Source organism: Nothobranchius furzeri, chromosome 11 (assembly GCF_043380555.1).
Source record: "Nothobranchius furzeri strain GRZ-AD chromosome 11, NfurGRZ-RIMD1, whole genome shotgun sequence".
Classification (NCBI taxonomy): domain Eukaryota; kingdom Metazoa; phylum Chordata; class Actinopteri; order Cyprinodontiformes; family Nothobranchiidae; genus Nothobranchius; species Nothobranchius furzeri.
The window spans coordinates 56,617,743-56,639,197 of NC_091751.1; the positions used below are offsets into that span (position 1 = coordinate 56,617,743).

At 40.0% G+C, this 21,455-nt stretch overlaps 1 protein-coding gene across 1 annotated transcript; it reads right to left on the bottom strand.

Annotated features, from left to right (window-relative positions):
- Positions 1–8,031: 8,031 nt before the first annotated feature.
- On the bottom strand, positions 8,032–11,354 carry armc6 (armadillo repeat containing 6). The gene is made up of 8 exons (XM_015957139.3): positions 11,262–11,354; positions 10,875–11,041; positions 9,884–9,969; positions 9,235–9,805; positions 9,010–9,155; positions 8,792–8,923; positions 8,546–8,683; positions 8,032–8,459 (listed from the first exon to the last, which is right to left on the bottom strand). Exons 2-8 carry the CDS (start codon positions 10,993–10,995, stop codon positions 8,247–8,249), a joined length of 1,407 nt encoding a protein of 468 aa, XP_015812625.3. The 5' UTR covers positions 10,996–11,041; positions 11,262–11,354; the 3' UTR covers positions 8,032–8,246.
- Positions 11,355–21,455: the final 10,101 nt, after the last annotated feature.

Genomic DNA, 21,455 nt, shown 5'->3' on the forward strand with positions numbered 1-21,455 from the left:
GACAAGAGCACAGTTGCATTGTGGGAAATTGAGTCTCAATGAAATGGAACCTGTTTGGTCCGTTGGAGGGGCGTGAATGGGATCAAAACCTGGCAGCTATCTTAACAAACGAATTTGTTTTTCATGTAGAATTTCTACATAAAATAAAAAGAGTAATATTAAAGTATATTCTACAGAAGAATATACCTTAATATTATTTGATAACATACTGAGTAGATGGAGTATGATCTTCATACTACCAAAACGTTTGGAGAAATGAATCGCCTGAAATTGTTTTTGATGTTGGATAACCTTTTATTAAATGTTTAATATTCTCTATAAATTATTTTTAAATGTTTTTTTCAGTAAACAATGAAAGTCTGAAAAAAGATTACACTGTTTAAAGTGGCAGTGTGTAGTTTCCCGGCACTAGGGAGTAGTACAAACATTTCAGGGTAGTTTTACACCATATTGCCGTGAGTGCCGCTAGTTTAAAAAAACAGTACGGTAAATGCTGTTACCTGTGGAACAGAAAGTCTGCAATTTCAGCGTGACTTCTCAGACATTAATGGTCCTTCAGTTAATTCCATTGAAAGAATGCAATACCGATTGTAGTTTTCTGGCGTTGTAGTTTAGATCTGCTCGAGGTCCTGCACCTGTTGATTACATCATCATTCTATGGCAATACAGCTCAACTAAAATATATTGCATTTTTTAATTCTGTTATTTCACATATGTTTTGGAAAGAGTTTAGTAGTTTTGTTAGTAACTTTGTGTTCCTTAATACCTAAATGTTTTTGAACATGGTAACTTAACTACCGGAGGTTGTACGTCCAGCCAGTCATCTAGTGTGAAGTCATCAACAGGCACAGGACCCCAAGCCAGCCAGAAGGAAACATGGGGTGATTCTCAATGCCAAGGAAGCTTGCCTTGATGTCTTGGCCCCGCCCCGGTTGCCTAGGAGATACGTCATCAGGAGCTGCCAAGACGTGTTCCATTCGGTTCTGATGTTCATGTTCTACCGAGGTATTTGTTCTCCGTTTGTTAGCCATTTAGCTAGCTGAGCAAGGACACACGGGAGGTGTCTTGTAGCCTAGCCTTGGCCAAAAATTACCCACAATATACCACAGTATTTTCAAAAGGACGGCGGATCAGAAGCCGGCAGCTACTTCGGGGACAATTTTCAAGTTTAAAAGTAAGTCAGCTAATTTAAAAAATTTTTTTAGATCCAAAGAAGTTATCTATTGTTGGTTGGTTGCTTAGTAGTTGCAGCTTCGGAGGCTAGCGGATAGTAACTCACTTATATTTTTAATTAGATAAGTATATACACAATTTAAAAAGTAAAAGGCTGTTATATACATATAAAATATAATGTTATCTCCCGTGTCACGTGACGTTACGTGACCGCCGTGGAAGCCGTGGTCACGTGATGCAAGTCTGTTCCATTTAACCGTTTTCTTTTACCAAGGAAGGACAGTGTCCTTGTAAGCAAGGCGCCTGGCTTCGCAAGACATCGCCTCGCAAGGCAAGGCGCCTTGACATTGCCAAGGAAACATGCCTTGTTATCTTGGTCCCACCCCCGTTGCCTAGGCGATACAACATCAAGAACCACCAAGGCGTGTTCCAATGTTTTTGTTCTACAGAGGCGTCTGTTCTCTGTTGGTTAGCCATTTAGCTAGATGAGCAAGGATGCCTTTGAAGCCTGGCGTTGGTCAAAAATTTTCCAGAATACAGTGTGGTATTTTCAAAAGGATGGCGAAACACCATCTGAAAAAACCCTCCCACCCACTGCATTCCACTGTGGAAACAATGGAAAGCTACTTCAGAGGCAGACTAAGACATCCCAGATTTAAAACAGAACGCTACAGTTGATCTTTCATCCCCTCTGCAGTACGAGTGTATAACTACTCAGTTTAAGTTTTACTGGCATTATCCTGTTACACAATAACACCAATGCAATATTCATTATGTGTTCAATACTCGTACAAAACCAGATTCTCATTGCATGTCTGTGTCTCTTGCAGTATGCTGCTTAGTGTTGGAACCAAGCCCTGTTAATTCTGCAGCACATATAAAGCCAGCAAGGAAGTGGCGAACATTGCAGTTCCATCCTCATCCACTAGGGTCTGGCAACAGAAGAGAGCAAATCCTCATTGAAATTTAATTCTTTAAAATCTGAATAATTAATGAGAATCCTAGTGACCTCAGCCTGGGCCTTGGCCTCACATTAATAGATGTTTGACCCTTTCGACTCTCTGAACTTTAGTTTTGTCTGTGTGTTTGTGTTTGGATGTTAATCATGGAATTATTTGGACAAAAGGGCAAACTGTGGTTACTATCAGACCATCCAAGCAGCTTCTGCTTCTTTTTATCATTAAGTAAATTTATATTTCTGTACTTTATCTTGCTGGATGAATGGGGGGAAATTAACTGCTTTGTCAAACATGTTAGTGGTGCTGTATAAGAAACTTGAGCGGGTGCCCAACTTTTCCTGTATGAGAATAGCAGGCAGTTGCAGTTCCCGTTTCCCGAGGCAGCCGGGCCAGCTCCAAAGCGAGGCTGTAATCATGCTGGATTTCTGAGGGAGACCACAGAAACACCGCAACTCTTTTTGTTGAAGCTGCTTCACTTTTGAGACGCTCAACCGCATTTTTCTAGCTGAAAACACCCAAAAAAAACTCTGTTAGCTTTGGGTTAGTATGTAGCTAGTGTCCCGCTGATCTCCGGCTCCCAGAGAAGGGAACTTCAACAACGGCGGACACGCAGATCTTTCACCGCAGTGGACCAACGAAGCCCGAATATCTACCTAGTTATGATTTCGATACTAAGCAGGCCGGAGGTGCCTAAAGATTGGAGTCGCTCTACCAAATTTTTTCTTGCTCAAAACAGCTAGAAAAACTCTGTTAGCTTTGGGTTAGCATGTAGCTAGTGTCCCGCTTATCTCCGACCATGTAGCAAGAGCTGATATAATTTGAGGCCACGGTGCCCGGTAACAATCGCAGAAGGCTACAATACTAGATTACCACCTATGTGTATAAATACATGTACCTTTGTTATTATTTATCTTCAAATTATTCTCTTAAGTGTTGGTGCTGCTGTAACAAGTGAATTTCTCAACTGTGGGATCAATAAAGTCTAAGGCACACCTGTACATTATTCATGCTGCCTAATCAGCCCCTTGATATGCCAAACCTGTGAGGTGGGATGGATTATCTTGGTAAAGGAAAAGTGCTCACTAACACACATGTAGACAGATTTCAGAACAATATTTGAGAGTCACGGGTGTTTTGTGCATGTAGAAAAAGTTTCAGATGTTTGAGTTCAGCTCATGAAAATAACATTACCTCATATTAAAGTTAAAGTCCCATTAGTTGTCACACACACAGGTGTGTGTGCAAAATTTGTTCTCCGCATTTGACCCATCCCCTGGGGGAGCGGTGAGCTGCAGACACAGCCGCACTCGGGAACTATTTGGTGGTTTAATCCCCCAATCCAACCCCTTAATGCTGAGTGTCAAGCAGGGAGGCATTGGGTCCCATTTTTTCAAAGTCTTTGGTATGACCCGACCAGGAATCGAACCCCTGATCTCCCAGTCTCAGGGCGGACACTCTACCACTAGGTCACTGAGAAAGGTTATAGGTTATGGGTATATATCACACCACATGATGTAAGTCTGTTTTATTAATCCCTTTTCTTTGACCAAGAAAGGACAGTGTCCTTGTAAGGAAGGCACCTGGCCTAGCAAGACATCACCTTGCAAAGCCAGGCGCCTTGACATTGAGAAACACCCTTAGGCCCAATCACAATACTTGTGCATTGGGCGTCCAGATTTTCAAGTGCAGAAGTTGATCACGCACCTTTTGCACTCTTGATCCGCACTTCACCCAAGTCTGCATCGATGTCAGCTGCATTTGATACTGTGGACCATACCATTCTACTCCATAGGCTCCAGAGGGTGGTTGACCTTTCTGTAACCACATCAAATAATAAATTGCCTTTAAGATACTAGGAGTATCTTACAGGCAGAACAGAATATGTGGCCTTAGGACAGAGTCAGTCATCCCCACACACTGTAAATTGTGTAGTTCCACAAGGATCTGTTCTTGGGACTACCCTCTTCTCAATTTACATGCTTCCGCCAGGACACATTCTCCATAAACACAATATTTCATTTCATGGTTATGCAGACGACACTCAGTTATACATGAAAATGGACTCCACAATAACTACAGCCCTCCCATCTGCTCTTCAGGCTTGCCTGGAGGAGATTAAGGCATTGATGGCTAAAAACTTTCTACAGTTAGATAGCAATAAAACTGAAGCTATCATTATTGGCACTCCACATCAAATACAGTCTTTTCCCCTTAGCAGTATCCCCCTTTTTGGACATGACATTCTCCTTTCCTCTTCTATAACAAACCTTGGAATCAGACTAGATTCTAATCTCACATTTGAAAACCCACATTCGTCACCTCTGCAAGGTCTCCTTTCTTCACCTCAAAAACATTGCCAAACTTCGTCCTTCTCTTACTCAGACAGATGCAGAGAACTTAATCCATGCATTCACCTCCTCTAGGTTGGACTATTGCAATGCCCTCCTCGTTGAGACCCCTGGCAAGAGTCTATAAAAGCTCCAGTACATTCAGAACTCTGCTGTCCGGGTCCCGACGAGAAAGCGTAAATATGATCATATCACTCCCCTTCCGAGATCCTTCATGGCTGCCTATTCAATATAGAATTCAGTACAAAATTCGCCTTCTTGCCTTCCAGTGCATTCATAGAACTGCCCCTGTCTATCTGAGCAAACTTCTTTCTCCACACACTGCTACAAGAAACCTCTGCTCTTCTGCCTCCTCTCACCACCTGCACCAACCACAGGCAAAACTCTCCACCATGGGAGACAAGTCCTTCGTGGCAGTGGCCCCTCAACAATGGAATTCTCTCCCTGAGTCTCTAAGGGTCCAACAATCTGTGGCTTTCAAAAAACATCTTAAGATATTTTTTTTAGCAAGGCCTTTCAGAGCCATTTTTATGACCTATTGTGTGACCTGTTATATTGTGCTGTCCTTTTATATATAGCTTGTTTTCTGCTGTAATGGATGTGTTTTTATCTACCCTTAGGAGTTGTTTTTCTTTTAATCTCTTAACCTTGTAAAACTTTGGGATTTCTTTTGTAAATGAATAAGTGCATTATAAATAAAATGTATTATTATTATTATTATTCACAATTCATTGATGCGTGGGAAAGGGCTTAAGTTCCTTTTCTAAAAGTATGTACTTTTTTCATGAAAGTTGTTCACTTTTTGCCTGGCCTGCCAGACGTCTTCTGTTTAATTGTACACAGAGAAATGCTTCCAATAATGAAGCACGGGGATGGCTGGCATGGGCGTCGCACCCATGGGGAATGTGGGTGTACCCACACTTTTTCCAACGAGGATGTTGAACACACACATTCTTCCCGCAGTTTAGCTCAAAAACTTTAGTATCAGTCTGGTCCCTTTGTATTTCTGTCACTGTGCTTGCCTTCTCCCCCTCCCTCTCCTGTTGCTAATTAAAACCCACACCTTTGCTCTCCGGTGTTACGTCAGTATTCTGGTCAGTTCCATTGATGACACGCATTTCCCCACCGCTCCGCACCGCAAGCGGCAAAAATGTGCGAGCTCATTACAAGCTCACTCATGCAGTGAGCTCTGGTTTTGGTTTTATTTAAGCAACAAATCTAAGTTGTGTTTATTTATGAAAACTTTGTAGAATCTATAGTCGCACTAATGAGCGCCAACGGAGCCAAGCTCTGGTGTCGCATTAACAAGATGACCAGCTCCTGTCTAAGGGGAGCAGCGGGCGGAACCAGGCCCCGACCAGGGAAATTCTCGGTGGCTTGGTTTGAGGGCCGGTGTTACTCTGTTGATCAGCTGCTGCTGATGAGAGGATTTCTCCTGTCAGTGGAACAGGTGCGCTGCTCTTAACCCTAACCCAACAAGCTTTAGTTCCTAGAAACACTTTCTTTGCCCAAACTGTCATGACCTGTTATTTATAATTTTATACTTAATATTAAGGGAATGCACTAAACCCACAGGTGATGGAAAATTATTAAATAAGCCTGAATATTTTCTCCCACAGCTCAGCTCTGATCAGTGGCGGAGTTACCTCTGGGCAAGGCCTAATGCCTAACCAGTATCAAAACGAGAGAATGACAAGACTTAAAGATGAAAGAGTATTTCAAAGAGAGAAAGGAAATGATTTAGGGAATGAAAAACACATTAACTCCAAAAAAAGAGAAACAAAGAAAAATATAAGGGGGATAAGTATGTATGGAATTGGAAAAAAAGAGGAAGAATGGAGTCAGGAAACATCAAAAGGAAGCAGAAAGGAAAGACAATGGAAAAGGTTTAAAGGGAGGAAAACATGGACCAAATAGGAAAAACAAAACAAAGGCAAATGCACAGGAGCACTGACAGGAAGAAGAAAGCAGAGCAAATACTGAAAGCACTCAAAGGGAGGGAAATACAGGAAAAAGACGAGGACTAATAAAAAGGGAAAATAAAGAAACCTTGAAAAGAGAACAGGATGCACTGACATGAGTGAAAGGCAGACATCTATAGATTTAGAATAAATGGAAGAAGAAAGAGGCAGAAGGAGATGAAAGTAACAAAGCAAGAAGGTAAAAGAAGATTTGACAGAATGACCCAACAGCAAAAGTTCTGCAGAAAAACCTATTTCAGATCTTCCTTGTGAACAAAACTTCAAGTGTTTTATTTGAGGACAATCTTATTTAAAAACATAATTTTCATTTTGTGCATTTACTTAATTATCAGTTTCTGGAAGCATTACCCTTTTCTCCGTCTTTACAAATGTAATCTCCAGGATCTGTAACTCATGGAAGAAGAGGGGAGAGTTTCGCAAATCCAGTTAAAGGTAAGATCGTGGAAAATTTAGTGTAAGGGTGCCCCATATCGGTGTTCGCCTTGGGCCCCCAAATTGCTAAATCTGCCACTGGCTCTGATATAAATAAGCAGATGTCTGCTTAAACTGGACAATATCAAATATAGTGTTCACAGATTACACATTTTTAATTTTTTTATATTGATTTTATTTCATTTCTAAAGTTTGGATGTCTGTGAACATTACAGAATATTCTGATTGGTGTAAAGGACACGTGATATTAATAATAACAGGTCTGGATATGGTTTTGTCTACAAAACTCTGTCCTGGGCCTAAAGCGCTGCAGATATATTTAGTTTCTATAAACATCAACAACAAATAAATAACAGCAGCTGGATTCTACTTTGTTCCTTAAATTGAGTCACGTAGTTTTGCAAGTTCTGCACACTCACACATTCAACAGCATTTTTGCCAGCTGTAACTAGTAACTAGTGACATCATGCAGTTCTGGTACTGAGCAGCATGGATGCATCAGAGGATTTTGCTTTAATCAAAATGGATTAGACAGGACAGGAGAAATAATCAATCAAATAAATTATGCCATGAACATGTAAAGATACTTTATTATACATTCTTACCTGTAACTCTACATTTTTTCCCAAAATGCACCAGACTGATGCTTATAAAATGTCCAAAATTTTCTTCTGGGGCGCATGCCCTCGGACCCCCTACAATAGTTTAATACTTATCTTTTTCATGTCTGCTCTTTGGTGCGGGTGGAAACCTTGTGGTGGAATAAGAAATTTATATATATATATATATATATATATATATATATATATATATATATATATATCCCATTGACCGCTGGAGATAGGCACCAGACCTACCCATGATTTAACCAGACATATTTTACAGTTTCATGAAGTTTCAGGAATGATTCTCGCGTCTGATTTATGCAGATTTTTTTTTGTCCAAAAAATTTCAATCACCTCAGTTTGGTTTAATGTTGTTTACTGTGGGCCGTCCATGATTGTTGTCAGAATTTTACTATTTAAATAAAATTCAACCATAAATGAAAAACAAAAACTAACAAAATCAGTAAAAATAAGGCATTTAATACATGTTAAATTTGGTCTGGTTAAAAGAATTCCCACAATGTGGCACAGATTAACTGGAATCACACAAATGGATTTATTTAAAAAAAATGTTGTAGATGTTTAAATTTAAAACATGTTTGCATTTGATTGGACTCATTTCATCCTCTTGAGGCTTTTGTGACAGTGAAGATGCTCCTTTTGATGAGACACATAAATATCTACAGCTAGACCGTTACATAAGTGATTTTCTACTTGTGTGTTTTATGGTGACACTCAGCTCCACTCTCAGCGAGCAAGGCTGCCATGTTTGCCAGTCCACAGCTCTCGAAGTTCCACCTTGCATCCCAGATCTCTGAGGGCCGCTTTACCCACATCCCCACAGTCCTGATGGTTCTGTACTGCCTGAACTATCAGTGCCTCTGCCCCCATCTCCAATATTGGCTGGCTGTAGTTACGCATCCGTGCGACCAGATTTCTCAACAGCATGCATGCTTGTTTCTGTTTATGTAAAAGAGAGAACATACATGAAAACACAGTGGTATGACCTCTTTCTTTGTATTCTTTTTATGATTATTCCATGTTACCTGTACATTGATTGCATCAGGATGAGCCTTCATGGCCTGCACAGCGGCCAAGGCGCCTCCGCTTTCCATGATGACCTTGCAGTTGTTTGGTTTACGTAAGGCAAGAACAGACAAGCAGGCACATCCCTGCTCACACACCTGCAGAATGTTACACGAAAATCGCGTCAGACAAAACTATTTGGATGTAATGTCCGAAGGTAAATAACGAGAAACACGATTCACGAGAATTTAGAAATGACAACTCACAGTGGGGCTGCTCGTGTGTCCGTTCATAGCAATGACAATGACCTCGACGCCACCAGCGTTAACAACAGCATCCTTCACATCATCGTTTCCTGCTATGGCTCTTATTGCACTTAAGACCTGCCGAACTAATTCCTGCAAGACAAAAGTAATTCAGTGAGTAGAAAAAGGTGTGTTTCTTATCTGTGTGCATCATAAATTTTTATTTTCTTGTACACTACCGCTGACTCGTAGCTGTCTGCGAGCAGAGTCATCATGAGTTTTAATCCACCCAGATCACATATGTCTTGACAAAACTCGTTCCGGACAGCCAGGCGGGATAACGTAGCACACAGCTCACTTAGAACAGAAGTGTTGTTAGGATGAGCTGTTAAGAAGACATGAAATAAACTCACTGCATTCATCAAATGTGCCAAAAATATTTGCTGATCTGCAGCAGGTTTTACCTTTTGCAGCCTCAACTAAAACTTTCAGTCCATTGTGCTCAAGGACAATACTCTTAGCATGTTCATGAGCATGCCCGAATGTAACTCGAACATCATCATCAAAAGTCATGACCCTGAGAGTCGACGAAGCCTGCTTGATCAGCTCAGCACATCCGCTGTGACGCGTAATGGCGCTGGTCAACAGCGGCAGCACGCCACCTTTCACCAGGTCCTGCCTGTTCTGTTCGTGCTTCAAGCAGCACTGACGCACCACACAGATGGCGACACACATCACCGAGGAATCTGCCTGGTACTTCTTAAAGACATCCAAAAGAAACTGCTGTCCCTCTGCATCCAGCAGGTCTGGCTGTCCATCTGTCAGTGAAGCCAGAGCAGACAGAGCAGCCAACGCTGCACCCTGCTCCTCCACACTCCTCTTGCAGTAAGAGAGGATGACGGGATAGGCATCTTTCTGAGCAGCAAGGTACCTCTGTGCAAATCCAAGTGAGCACTGCTCAGTGAAGTTTATCATGTCTGCTGTCACATCTGGTATGGGAGCAGAGTCTTTTCCATTTCTGAGAGAATCTAAAGCCTGCAGGCGAGAAATAAAGTAAGCGTACAGACATTTAGACAACCGACTGTTCCTCCTTTGAAACTACTTAGAACTCACCTTTAAGACTTCATGTGTTTGGTCCTCTTGACTGACATCAGTTGATGTAGCTGGTACAGCTTTGACTATACAACTGAGATCTACACCTGTGTAATATAAAGATAATATAAAGATTAGAGCTCTGACTCACACTGTGAAAGGCACTTTATAAACAATTTGAAATTATTGTTTTCATGAATTATCCTACAGTTTAAAGGCACATAAACATCCTAAAAAGAGATCAAGCAAAAACCCCTTTCTCATTGTAACCATAAGAAAGGAATCCAAATTGAAAAACCTTATAAGCAAACAAAATCTGTGTCTGCAATTGTGTTCTACAGTCATTGGTATCACGTGGACATTTTACATCATTCTATATTGTTTGTTATAATTTTCTGTTTACTTGTGTTTGTTTTCTGTCTCATATCGGTTGTTTATTCATCTTTCATTTTTGTTGTTGACACAAATATTGGTTGCAGAGTGTCCTTGTATTACTTCTGTGTCCTTATTTTGAAAGAAATGACAGATTCTCTCTACTTGATGCCTGAGTATAAACTTAACCAAGTTTTCATTTAACATTACAAAATTATTATGAAATGTTTTAGGCGTTTAGGTAACTGATGATCAATTGATGGAAGATTCGGCATTCGGATTGTGTAATGTCCTTCTTGGATTACTTTCCAAGTAGGACAAGTTGTATCTGGAACACGACTTCCAGATAATGTTGATTATCTTTAGATAATTTTATTTAGACACTTCTTGTTTAGTCACCAACTGGTATGCAATTTTAGCAGACAATCTACGCAATTCTGCATGTTCAAGTCGAAAGATTGAAGTAAAAATGAGGGGGGGGGGGGGAAATGCCAAAGCCCAACAATTTTGAAAAGCCCTCCAGTAAGCCAAAAGAACTACTGATCAAGACCATTTTTAAAGATTTTCTTTTTACCGCCCAAACTGTGTTTATTTACGTTTTCCTGGCTATACATCATACTTAACCTTCTGGGGCGTTTACCTTGTGACTCAAACTGCTCCACTGCATCGTTAAGAGCCTCGTCTGGATCCATCTCAAACTCCTCCATGTTTTCGCGGACAGCAGCATCAAACGTTTCTTGTGTGATCCTTCGTTTCGCCATTTTACCGCTTTATTTCTTTTTCACTATAAAACTCTCAACAACTGTCCTGTAAGAAAATTAAATACGTTCATTAGTATGGGAATGGGTGTTAAACTCAGGATGCGCTAGATACGTTAGCTTTAACACGCTAGTTTGAACGTTTTCCACACCCATTACGGTTTCACTTCCGATATGTATCATTCACTTAAGCTGTTTATTTAGTAAAAACATATTTTTTTATAGAATATTCCCTTAAATGAAATTCGGATAAAAGAGCGAACAGTTACCTCCGCCCAGCAACAGACGACCAGCTCTTCTGTTATGAATGAAATTACGCACTTTACGTAGCAGCGGCTGTAACGCACAGACACGAACACATGTGAATCATGAGCGCAGTATGTAGAGAATTGTGCGTAGTGATGTCGTGAATAGCAAATTCCGCCAAACGTTCATATTTGCTCCGGCGCAACAAAGACCATGCTTCTTGGTTCCTACTTGCATTTTTACATGTTGCTGAATGACTACAGAAGTATTTAAATAAATAAATTTAGCATAAAAATTGTTTCTAAAGGCAAGTGAATTAATTCATAAGATACATTTACGGAATATAATGAAACTAGAGAAAGTAACTAAAGTGAGAGTTTTTATTTTGACAATTTTTTTTTCAAAATAAAAGAGGCATTTTTGATCATGAACTTTTGTATTGACTTTTATAAAATGCGTTAATTTGTACAAAAGACATACTGTATTTTCTAAATCCTGAGGAAAATTAAAATAATCTGTGGCAGTGTGGTTACCACAGTGACTGAGTGTTTTTTCAACAATAACTTTTGCCATTTGTCTGAAGAGGGTTTAAGGGATTGTGGGTGGATCGGATTAAAAGCTGCTAATGGGTTAAATATCCCTTATCTAGGCTATATCGAGTTGGATGTAACTGTTTTTGGTGTGCCTCTCCCCTGATTCTTAAGGATCCAACTGATAATATGAAAAAGAAGAAAGCTGCTGTTCCAGGAGTGTTGGGGATGAATGTGCTTAGTCTTTTGTACTCCAAACTACACAGGCACCTTGGCAATGACCTCTGGGAAGCAGCAGTCATTAAGTCAGCGCCACCGGGGTTGAGGAAGGTGCTAAGTTACTGCCAGATAATGGAGAGCATGGCCAGTTCTCCAGATCCCTACCTAGTGGGAGTGCAGGGTAAGGAGTCTTTTTGCATCTCGGCGGGTAGTTTAAGCTATGTCCCAGTTTACTGTCCCGAGACACCTTTGCACCAGTCTATATACCTTATGGTTGAACCTCTTGGGCCTGAGTACAATAGTCTGCCTGAAGGATTGTTGGTTTCACCTTCCTTGGTAAGGGCATATCAGGGTCGAGCTTATGTCCCAGTCACTAATGTGGGCACAACAGATGTATGGTTAACACCACGTAGGGTCATTGCCACGGTGCAGACAGCTGGTGCTGTGCTGGAGGATGATCCGTGTGTACGGGTGATGGTTGATGCACATAGCTGCACAACATTTATGGTAACTCAGAATGTTAGTCTTAACAAAACAGAGCTGGATTTGCATGGCTTTGAACATCTAGATGAAGGAGAAAAACAACAAGCAAGGGTACTTTTAAATAAGTACAAGGGAGTATTTGCTAAAACAGATCTAGATGTGGGATGCACAAATGTAATAACTCATGAGATCCCGGTATTAGATGAGGTTCCAGTACGACAACCAATCATTGTTGAAGATTTCATAATGCATGCATCAAAGTGTTAAAATAAGCAAAAATAAACAACTGCAATTAAAAAATGTAAAGAAAGAGAGTGAATAGGAGAGAGGGAAATCAGTGGATCATGAGGAAGGTGAACAGGTAAGGAGAGTAGAATAAGGTGAGAATGGTAAAGAAGGTCATACAAAAGCCAGCTTGAACAGGTGAGTTTTCAGCTGCTTTTTAAAGGAGACCACTGAGTCCACTGATCTCAGGCTCAGCGTCTGGAGGCCACAGCAGCAAAAGATTTGTCACCTTTGGTCTTTAGCCTGGTGCGCTACACAACCAGTAGGCTTTGGTCACTGGACCTCAGGGACCTGCTGGGGGTGTAGGGACTGAGAAGATTGCTGATGTATGATGGTACTAAAGATTTTATGGTTAAAACGAAAGAAAATAGAAATGTTCAGTAAACATTTAAAAAACATACATACAAATATTTCCCCAAGTTGAATCTAATATAGTTTTCAATCATAACACGAGTTTATCCTTAATAATGAACTACATTTTTCCCAAAATGCTATAAAACAATGCTTACTTCCTGGCATTTGCGTCCTTGATGTTTAATTAGTGGTGTCGTTGGGTGAATAAAAAGGTTTGAAAACTGCCTAAATCTGTATGAGATGCTGGGCGCAGTTTACCCAATGAAACGCTGCTTATATATTTACATCATTTTCATGTAAACCTTTTTACCTCCTTTTCTCCAGATGATGGCGCTGCAGCTCTGCATTTATTTAACTATGTTTTTGGCCTCATTGAGGTTTGATACATAATAAAATGACTCCTTAGAAAAAGAATGCTTATGTTGACTTATTGCATAAAGACTACACACACTCCTATTCTGTTTGATTTCAATTAAACAATATGTCTTATTTAGTTGCATGAAGATTCACATTCATGTATGTTTAAAATATAAACAACTGTTTTTGTATTTATGTTAAGATCCTAAAGGATATGGATTATATTAATGTTTTATTTGTGCTTGCCTCATTGTCATTTAAACCCTCAACATTTTTTTTTGTTTCATAAACAGAAATTCACTGCATTTGTGAATAAACCTGTAACATCAGATGTGGTTCTGCCACTGTTCACGTTAATCAATATGGTGGAGTCACCGGTAGGTGAAAAATAAACAATATGAACATCTAACTTTAATAACTTGTTTTAACTTATTCATATTTATCGGATTAGATTTGTGCTAATAGGATCAAGAAAAACACTTTGAAGATCAAACAAATATTAAGACATTGAGAGAGAAAAAAATTGTTTCAAAAGAAAAACTTACTATATGAGTCAACTTCTTAAAATGAGTAACAAAGTATGTTTCCTTTTTCTGTCTGCGTCTATGTGTTTTTGTTCAGTTTCCTTAGTTTCGTTCTCGCTGCTCACAGCTTTGCTCTCACTACCAGATTTGCACTTACACTGTCTGGCTTTCTCCTTTGCAATCCCTGAGTTTTTGGTTGCAATTCGGAGACAACCCTTTCGGGTGGGTGGGACTTCTGACTAGGGTTGTCACGATACTAAAATTTCAAACTCGATTCGATACTTGAAAAAATACTCGATACTCGATTTCGATACTATTTACAAAAACACCCATTTATCGAACAAGTTTATTAAAAAAATAACATTCCTCAATTTATATTACAAAAATTAAATGTTAAGAATTAAGTGTATAAAGTGCTTAAACCTTTCAAGTATCAGCATTTTTTAAAACGTGCATACAAAAACTGGTGAAAGTTAACACTTTAAATCATGAATTGTCTCACTATATATACACTATTTGCACAGTGATGTTTTGCTGCTTAAACTCTGTTTAAGGTGCATTTTTGTCATAAGATGTAATGCCATATGTTTTGTTCTGTACTTTTGAACAACTCTGTTGGTCAATAAAGGGAGAAAACGAATTTCTCCACAGTAGGACAAAGGTACATCTACCGGTAATCTTAATAAAAACAGACTGGCGCACGGCAGTGACGTCATTAAAAGCGCCGGTTAGATTAGCCGCAGTTAGTCTGTTTACGCCTAGAAATCCCAGACCAGACCCGCTCCAAACGAACAGGGGGATCACGTTAATGATTCCTAACAAAACCTTTCGACATGAAGATGTTTTGGTGCAGATAATGTCTTATTTCGAGGCTGCACCATGGGTGCCCGTCCGCACCCGTTATATGGATATACACTGATGGCGATTCGCCAATGATCTAAATACCCCGGGGAATCCAAGTAGCACCAAAGTTGTCAGCGTGAGTAAACAAACGTACTGCATGCTAGAAATTAAGTCCGGGTTGCAATAAACGGGAGTTTCCTTTAAGCACATAAGCGTGAATATACAACTACGTGTCGGACTTGGTATGCTAATTAAGTTGGGCTGTGAAGCGGCTCCCAAATTCGCTGTTTATGTTTTTGTTTATTTATTTGGCAGACAAAACTTGGATCGGAGACAACTCGCGTGGGAAATTGCAATGTAGCCATGCGGCATCTTCTTCTGTTTGTCTGGGAGGCGGAGGCTGCTTTACGGCATCTGGCTGTCGTGCGTGTCGGTGTACTTGAAGAAGGCTGTGTATAATAGTCCATAATATCGATACCACAGGGATGGAATATCTAATTTAGATACCACTTTTAGTATCGATTTATATCTAGGTATCGATTTTTTTGACAACACTACTTCTGACCCAAAAGGGTTGTGTCCGATGGTTGTGTCAGAATTGCAACCAAAAACTCAGGGATTGCAAAGGAGAAAGCCAGACAGTGTAAGTGCAAATCTGGTAGAGAGAGCTAAGCTGTGAGCTGCGTGAACGAAACTAAGGAAATTGATAACAAAAACACATAGAGGCAAACAGAAAAAGGAAACATACTTTGTTACTCATTTTAAGAAGTTGATTCAGATAGTAAGTTTTACTTTTGAAACATGTTTTTTTTTCCTTTAGTCAATATTTTTGTTCTGTCAATTTCTTAATTTTTGTTTGACCATCAAAGTGTTTTTCTTGATCATTTTAAGAATCTTATTCAGATCGTAAGTTTTTCTTTTGAAACAAATGTGTTTTTCTCTCAATGTCTTAAAATTTGTTTGCTCTCCAAAGTGTTTTTTCTTGATCCTATTGGCACAAATCTAATCCCATACATATGGTAACGAAGTATGTTTTAAAATATTAATTTATTGATTATTTTCAGAACAGAGTAATAAAAGCATGGTAGCCTGCTAGTAAGCTACTGCTTACTGCTTGTTTTGTCTGACAAATGTTGTTGTGGCCTCTTGTTCTTTACTGAAATGGGTTCTCTTTTTTATTCTTGTTTCAACATTAGAGTTTCCATGACGAGAGCCTCGCATGGTCTGATACAGAATATATACCGGAGCCTAGAGCAGCTGTTCGAATTGGAAAAGCTCTTCAAAAATCGCAGCAACAGTCCAGAGGGAGGAGAACCAGATCAGGTGTGAGAGGACTTCTTGGAGAAAGTCTGTCTATCCAAGATGCACGTCGAGTTGAGGAGTTACAACAACAAAGGATTGCTGAAGAGAGGGTATATTAATTTATAGTTATTTTTTCTTTGTGTACTGGTGTGCAGAACCGAGTCACCTGCTTGTGAAAAATAATTTATTTAATTACGCAGGCTGGATCAAAATTAAACTTCATCACATCAATTATTATTAAAAGCATTCATATACCAACATCGTCATCGTCGTCGTAGTTGTATTTGGTGTAATGTTATAGCTCTTCTTAATTTTTTCTAGTAATTTTTAAAGATAATAAAATAGGTATAATTAATTTGCTTAGAGCTTGACAATTTTCTAGACATTCTACATTAGGAAAGTAAATATTATGTTCGCACAGTTTGTACCACTATTCATAAGCATGTAGCAAATAATTAACCAAGTCATGTTTTTATCAATTATTTCAACAGGCACAAATCAGATCCCTAAACTTGGAGTCATCACACAGATTGCTGGAGTGTTGCTTAACACGAGACCCAAGTCTTCATTTTGACATTATGGATGAAACATCAGGTGCACCACCAGTGGGTCCTCCTGCATCAGATGCTCCTTAGTGTATATGCACAAATTGCAGGGAAATGCCAACAGACATTGAATAAAAAATGCTGTCATCAACAACCTCAATCCTGCATTTCCAACCTCCCTCAAATGGAAGCATACATTTTGCAGAAGGGGGTCCTCCGGCTTGCCAGACGAATGTTGAATGACATCTGTGCTGCAGAAGATCTTCCCGTTCCTGGTGAGAGTAATCGTGAGTTCAGACATGCAGCATACTGTCAGTTTGTGGACTGGCAATATGGAGCATTGGGACATGTTAACAGGGTAGTAATACCAAGTTGCTGTGTCTTTAACTTTAACAAGTTGAGATCTTTTCAGGTAATGAGTTTTGTTCCTCTATAAAAATTGAAACAAATTTGAATTCACTTTCTTAATTTTCCGATTAGAGGTAAACAAGGATTGACATGGGTAAATTAGTTGAGAAACCCCCTCACCCAAGGGCGTCAGTTTGTTTTCAGAATTGCTGGGGACAATAACCATACACTTGAGTGGGGTTTAAAAATTGCTGGGGACAATATAGGCTAGCACAGGGGTCGGCGGCTCTGTAGCCGCATGCGGCTCTTCCATCCATCTGATGCTCTGTGCTTGTAAAATAATGAATGGATATTTAAATAAAAAGCTTAATATTTTACTGCATTAATTTTACATCTGTATGCTAATTCTAAATGTAAAGATTGTCTGCGTAAACCTGAACAGGTCCAACCCGGTCTTACTGTGAGACCGGGTTGACGCGTCACGCTTGTGCGTAATTATATGCGCTTCCTGAGCTGGAGGATGTCAGATTCTGGGATTCTCCTCAGACGGCTCCTGGATGCGTCGCCACATTGGAGACAGGAACAAGCACTATTCAGCCAAAGTTTCATAATCAGGGAACATTTTCTAAGTGACAAGTCTCTGAGAGACAGGGTTTGGAAAACACTCGCTTCAGTGGGAGGAACCTTCTCACATGCGCTCTGGTTCTGAGAACCTGGATTTGTATTCTGAACAGTCTAAACATGTTTTTAAAAGAAACGTATGACAAAAGTGGCACCTGCTCAGTAAAACCACCAACAGGGTGAAAAATATCAAAATATTGTAGGCAGAGACGGGCTACAACTTCTGGATCCACTTTATATAAATCGTTTTATTGAATATCTTCTTATGAAAGATAACTTTGACGTACACGAGCGACCAGGCACGTTGCAAGATTTTCAAAAGTGTGGGAGATGTTGTCTGTGCCTAAAATAATTTGATGTTATACACCTTGTTAGTTTAATTTCCATAATAGCGGAGCAGGTGCGAATTTTAGACGAGTCACGCATGTCTCCGTTTCAAACATGTTTAAACTGTTCAGAATACAAATCCAGGCTCTGTCTCGTTAGATTGGTGTAACTAAAGTTTGTACTGAATGAAACTTTACATTAAACCATGTTGAAAAGAAAAGGATCCGATTAAATCGTTTCCCCTCATTTACAGTCACGACGCACAGGGCAGTGCGCATGGCTCTGGGGTTAGTCAAGTTTAGTTGTTTCTCTTTGCAACAATCTTCACAAGAAGGCAAAACAGTTAAATGGCAGGTTACAGATATTTATATTAGACTTTTATTTTGACGGATAAACTCTAGGATGCTGGCTGTTTTGAAAGAATTACCCCGACGCACACTGATGCGCATGGATGAGCTTGGAAAAATGTTCTTTTTATGAAATTATTCAACTTTGGCTGAACAGCGCTTTTTCCCGTCTCTAATATGGAGACGCATGACGCAGTCTGAGGCAGAATAGCTCTTCAGCTCAGAAAGCACCTGTAGAGACATTTGATCACGCACAAAGTTTATGTGGAGCAGAAGCGGTCGGGCCACGGCAGGTGAAACGTTCCTAGCCTACATGAAGTGAAACTGTTTAATTGTAACATTAATATGTTACTGGACATGCAGGTCTGGTTGGTTAGACCAGTGTTGGAAGTGGAAAACACACACACACACACACACACACACACACACACACACACACACACACACACACACACACACACACACACACACACACAGACACCACACACCAATTAAAATAATGCTGATGGACTAGAAGACAGGTGATGGTTTTATTTAAATGATGATCAGGCTGCTGTAAAATGTAATCTCCATCCACATACAGACAGAATGATCCTCTATTCTATTTGCTCTGCTCTTGTCTGGACTGATGTAGCTGACGGTGCGCACAGCGCGCCTAACGGCTGTGGTGCACATTTTACACATTTGGAGAGGTGGGCTGGATCCTTTGCTTTCACTGGAAGATGGTCCACTTAACGCACGGGTGTAGACTACATATTAATGACAAATGAATGAAAATTAAATTGGGAGTTTTTACTTCATATTTTAGAAATAAAAATGACGTGGGAACACATTTATGACGTCTTTTTAAACGACATTTTCTAGCGCGACCTGCCTGCTTCACTTAAGTCACTGCTTATTAAGGTCCGTCCAAAATTACCGTGGCCCACCCAAAAATGAAAACCTGGCACCGCGCCTGTTATAAACCTCTGCAAATTGTTGTTCTTCACGTTATCAAACTCAGACTTTGTACAGCTAATGTCAAGATGTAAAATTATGAATTCAGTTGAGCTCTTCCGTCCCTCCCTCTCCTGCTCTCTGGAAACCCGACATCAGCTGTCAGAAGCGGGAGGTGAAGAAGGAGATGAGGCAAACAGAGTTAGTGCGACGTAAAGAAACCAGACTGGTGTGGAGGTGAGCAAAACAGCTGGAAAAGTGTGGGTGTTGAATCCCCCACGGGTGCGATGTCCATGCGAGCGACCGATACCTGCTGCTGTCACTTGGTTGTGAGCAGCTCTCTGCTGTCTGAGGGTAGGCCCCGCCCACAACGCCGCGGCTGCTGCGGTGTTTTCTTTACTGTGGGAAACGGGTAATAATGGCTCTTTGATGGGAACAGGTTGCCGACCCCTGGTATAAGATCTGAGCTGGTAAAACAAAAATCCTCATCAGCAGGCTTTTTTTGAAAGTGGGGGGGACACAGCTGCCAATCACAAATTTTGCAGGGGACATGTCCCCGGCGCTCCCGGTTAAAATGACGCCTATGTGTACCGCATTACTCCCAACACTGCCCCTTACACAAAATTTTCGACAATCTTACCTTTAACTGGATTTGCGAAACTCTCCCCTCTTCTGACATGAATTATTTTCCCTTTTTATTAGTCCTCCTCTTTTTCCTGTATTTCCCTCCCTTTGAGCGCTTTCAATATTTGCTCTGCTTTCTTTTTCCTGTCAGTGCTCCTGTGCTTTTGCCTTTGTTTTTTTTTTCTATTTTCCATTTTGGTCCATGTTTTCCTCCCTTTAAACATTTTCCATTGTCTTTCCTTTCTGCTTCCTTTTGATGTTTACATCGAAAAACGACGTCACTTTCAGAAGTGAAGATAAAAGCTTTTATGAAGCAAGCTGCTTCTTTCTCTTATTGGAGCCACTAGGATAACTCAATTTCATGCTTAATGTTTTGGCTATCGCTTTGAGTTTGTTACGAATGCTCCCGCCTCTCTTCTTATTATTATTATTTGTGGTCTTATGGCACTTGGCAACAAACCATTTGGTGCATTACCACCACCAACTGGATTGGAGTGGAATGACTACCAATCACTTCCTGTTTGTGCATCACCGTCTTAATAACCCTCTTATGACCATAATTATAACAGGGCCGCATGGTATTTTTTTTAATCTTATGGCTGTAAATTTGTAATAAAAAGTGCAAAGTGTGTGTAACTCCTTTTTTCAGAACAACCTCAGCTTTCAGTGTATGGTTTGTATTTAGAATTTATTTGTATTAAAGCCTTTAAAAAATTTGCTTAAAGGTGAAAAAAGCAAAAAATGATTAGAATTTTTTACATTTATTACTGAACAGGAACTTCAAAATTACTGGGCAAACAATTTGGAACGAACACTTTAAACTTCGAACTGTAATGCATCTATTCTTAAAAAAGTTTGAACCTTGGTATCTTTTTTAGCAGTTTTTAAGACCATTTATTTTTGTAAACTTTCAGACGGTTTTGTTTGATGTGGTAGACCTTGAAGCAGTTTCTCTCCAGCTGCAGGCAGAGTCCCACTCTGCACACCTCCCACTACCATGGGGTGCTTCTCTTGCACACCGTACACTGCTATACCAAAAAATTTTGTTTTAGCAAAATAATCATTTATTGTAAAAAGATAAATAATGCTGGAATGAAGCTGAATCTTTCAATTAGAAAATAGTTGAGGGTTGTTCAAATAAAAAAAAAAAGACTGAGCAAACATTCATACCCTGGTTCACCGGAGATCTGTCCTTCTTCGTGGTCACTGTCTTCAGATATAAGCCTTCTGGGACACCTAATAGATCGTGTTGTTTTTCTTTGAGGCATTTCCATAATCTCATGCCGGCTTTTTATGCTAATTAGCTTCCCTGTTCCGTTATCCACTTTCACCGCTGAGCTGTGCTCCTTTTCAATCAGGCTGTACAGCAGGATTTCCCCTTGTAGCGATATTTTCCATAACTCTGATTGCTTCATGCTATAGATCATTGGAAAGCTGCTTTTATGTACTTTTAGGAACCGTTGGAATTTGTTGAATCTGATCAGCCATTGAATAGTTATAAAACGGAGCATTTTGGATGACAAACTCAGCACGTCTCTGAATCTGTGTTGTGATTGTTGCGCTCAAGACAGG

Bases quoted from the DNA above. Each gene is read 5' to 3' on its own strand.
- armc6 (XM_015957139.3), bottom strand. From the start codon at position 10,995: ATGGCGAAACGAAGGATCACACAAGAAACGTTTGATGCTGCTGTCCGC. The intron at 9,806-9,883 runs GTGAGTTCTAAG...TCTCGCCTGCAG, and splicing joins AAACACATGAAGTCTTAAAG to GCTTTAGATTCTCTCAGAAA. The intron at 8,924-9,009 runs GTAGTGTACAAG...TTTGTCTTGCAG, and splicing joins CAGACAGCTACGAGTCAGCG to GAATTAGTTCGGCAGGTCTT.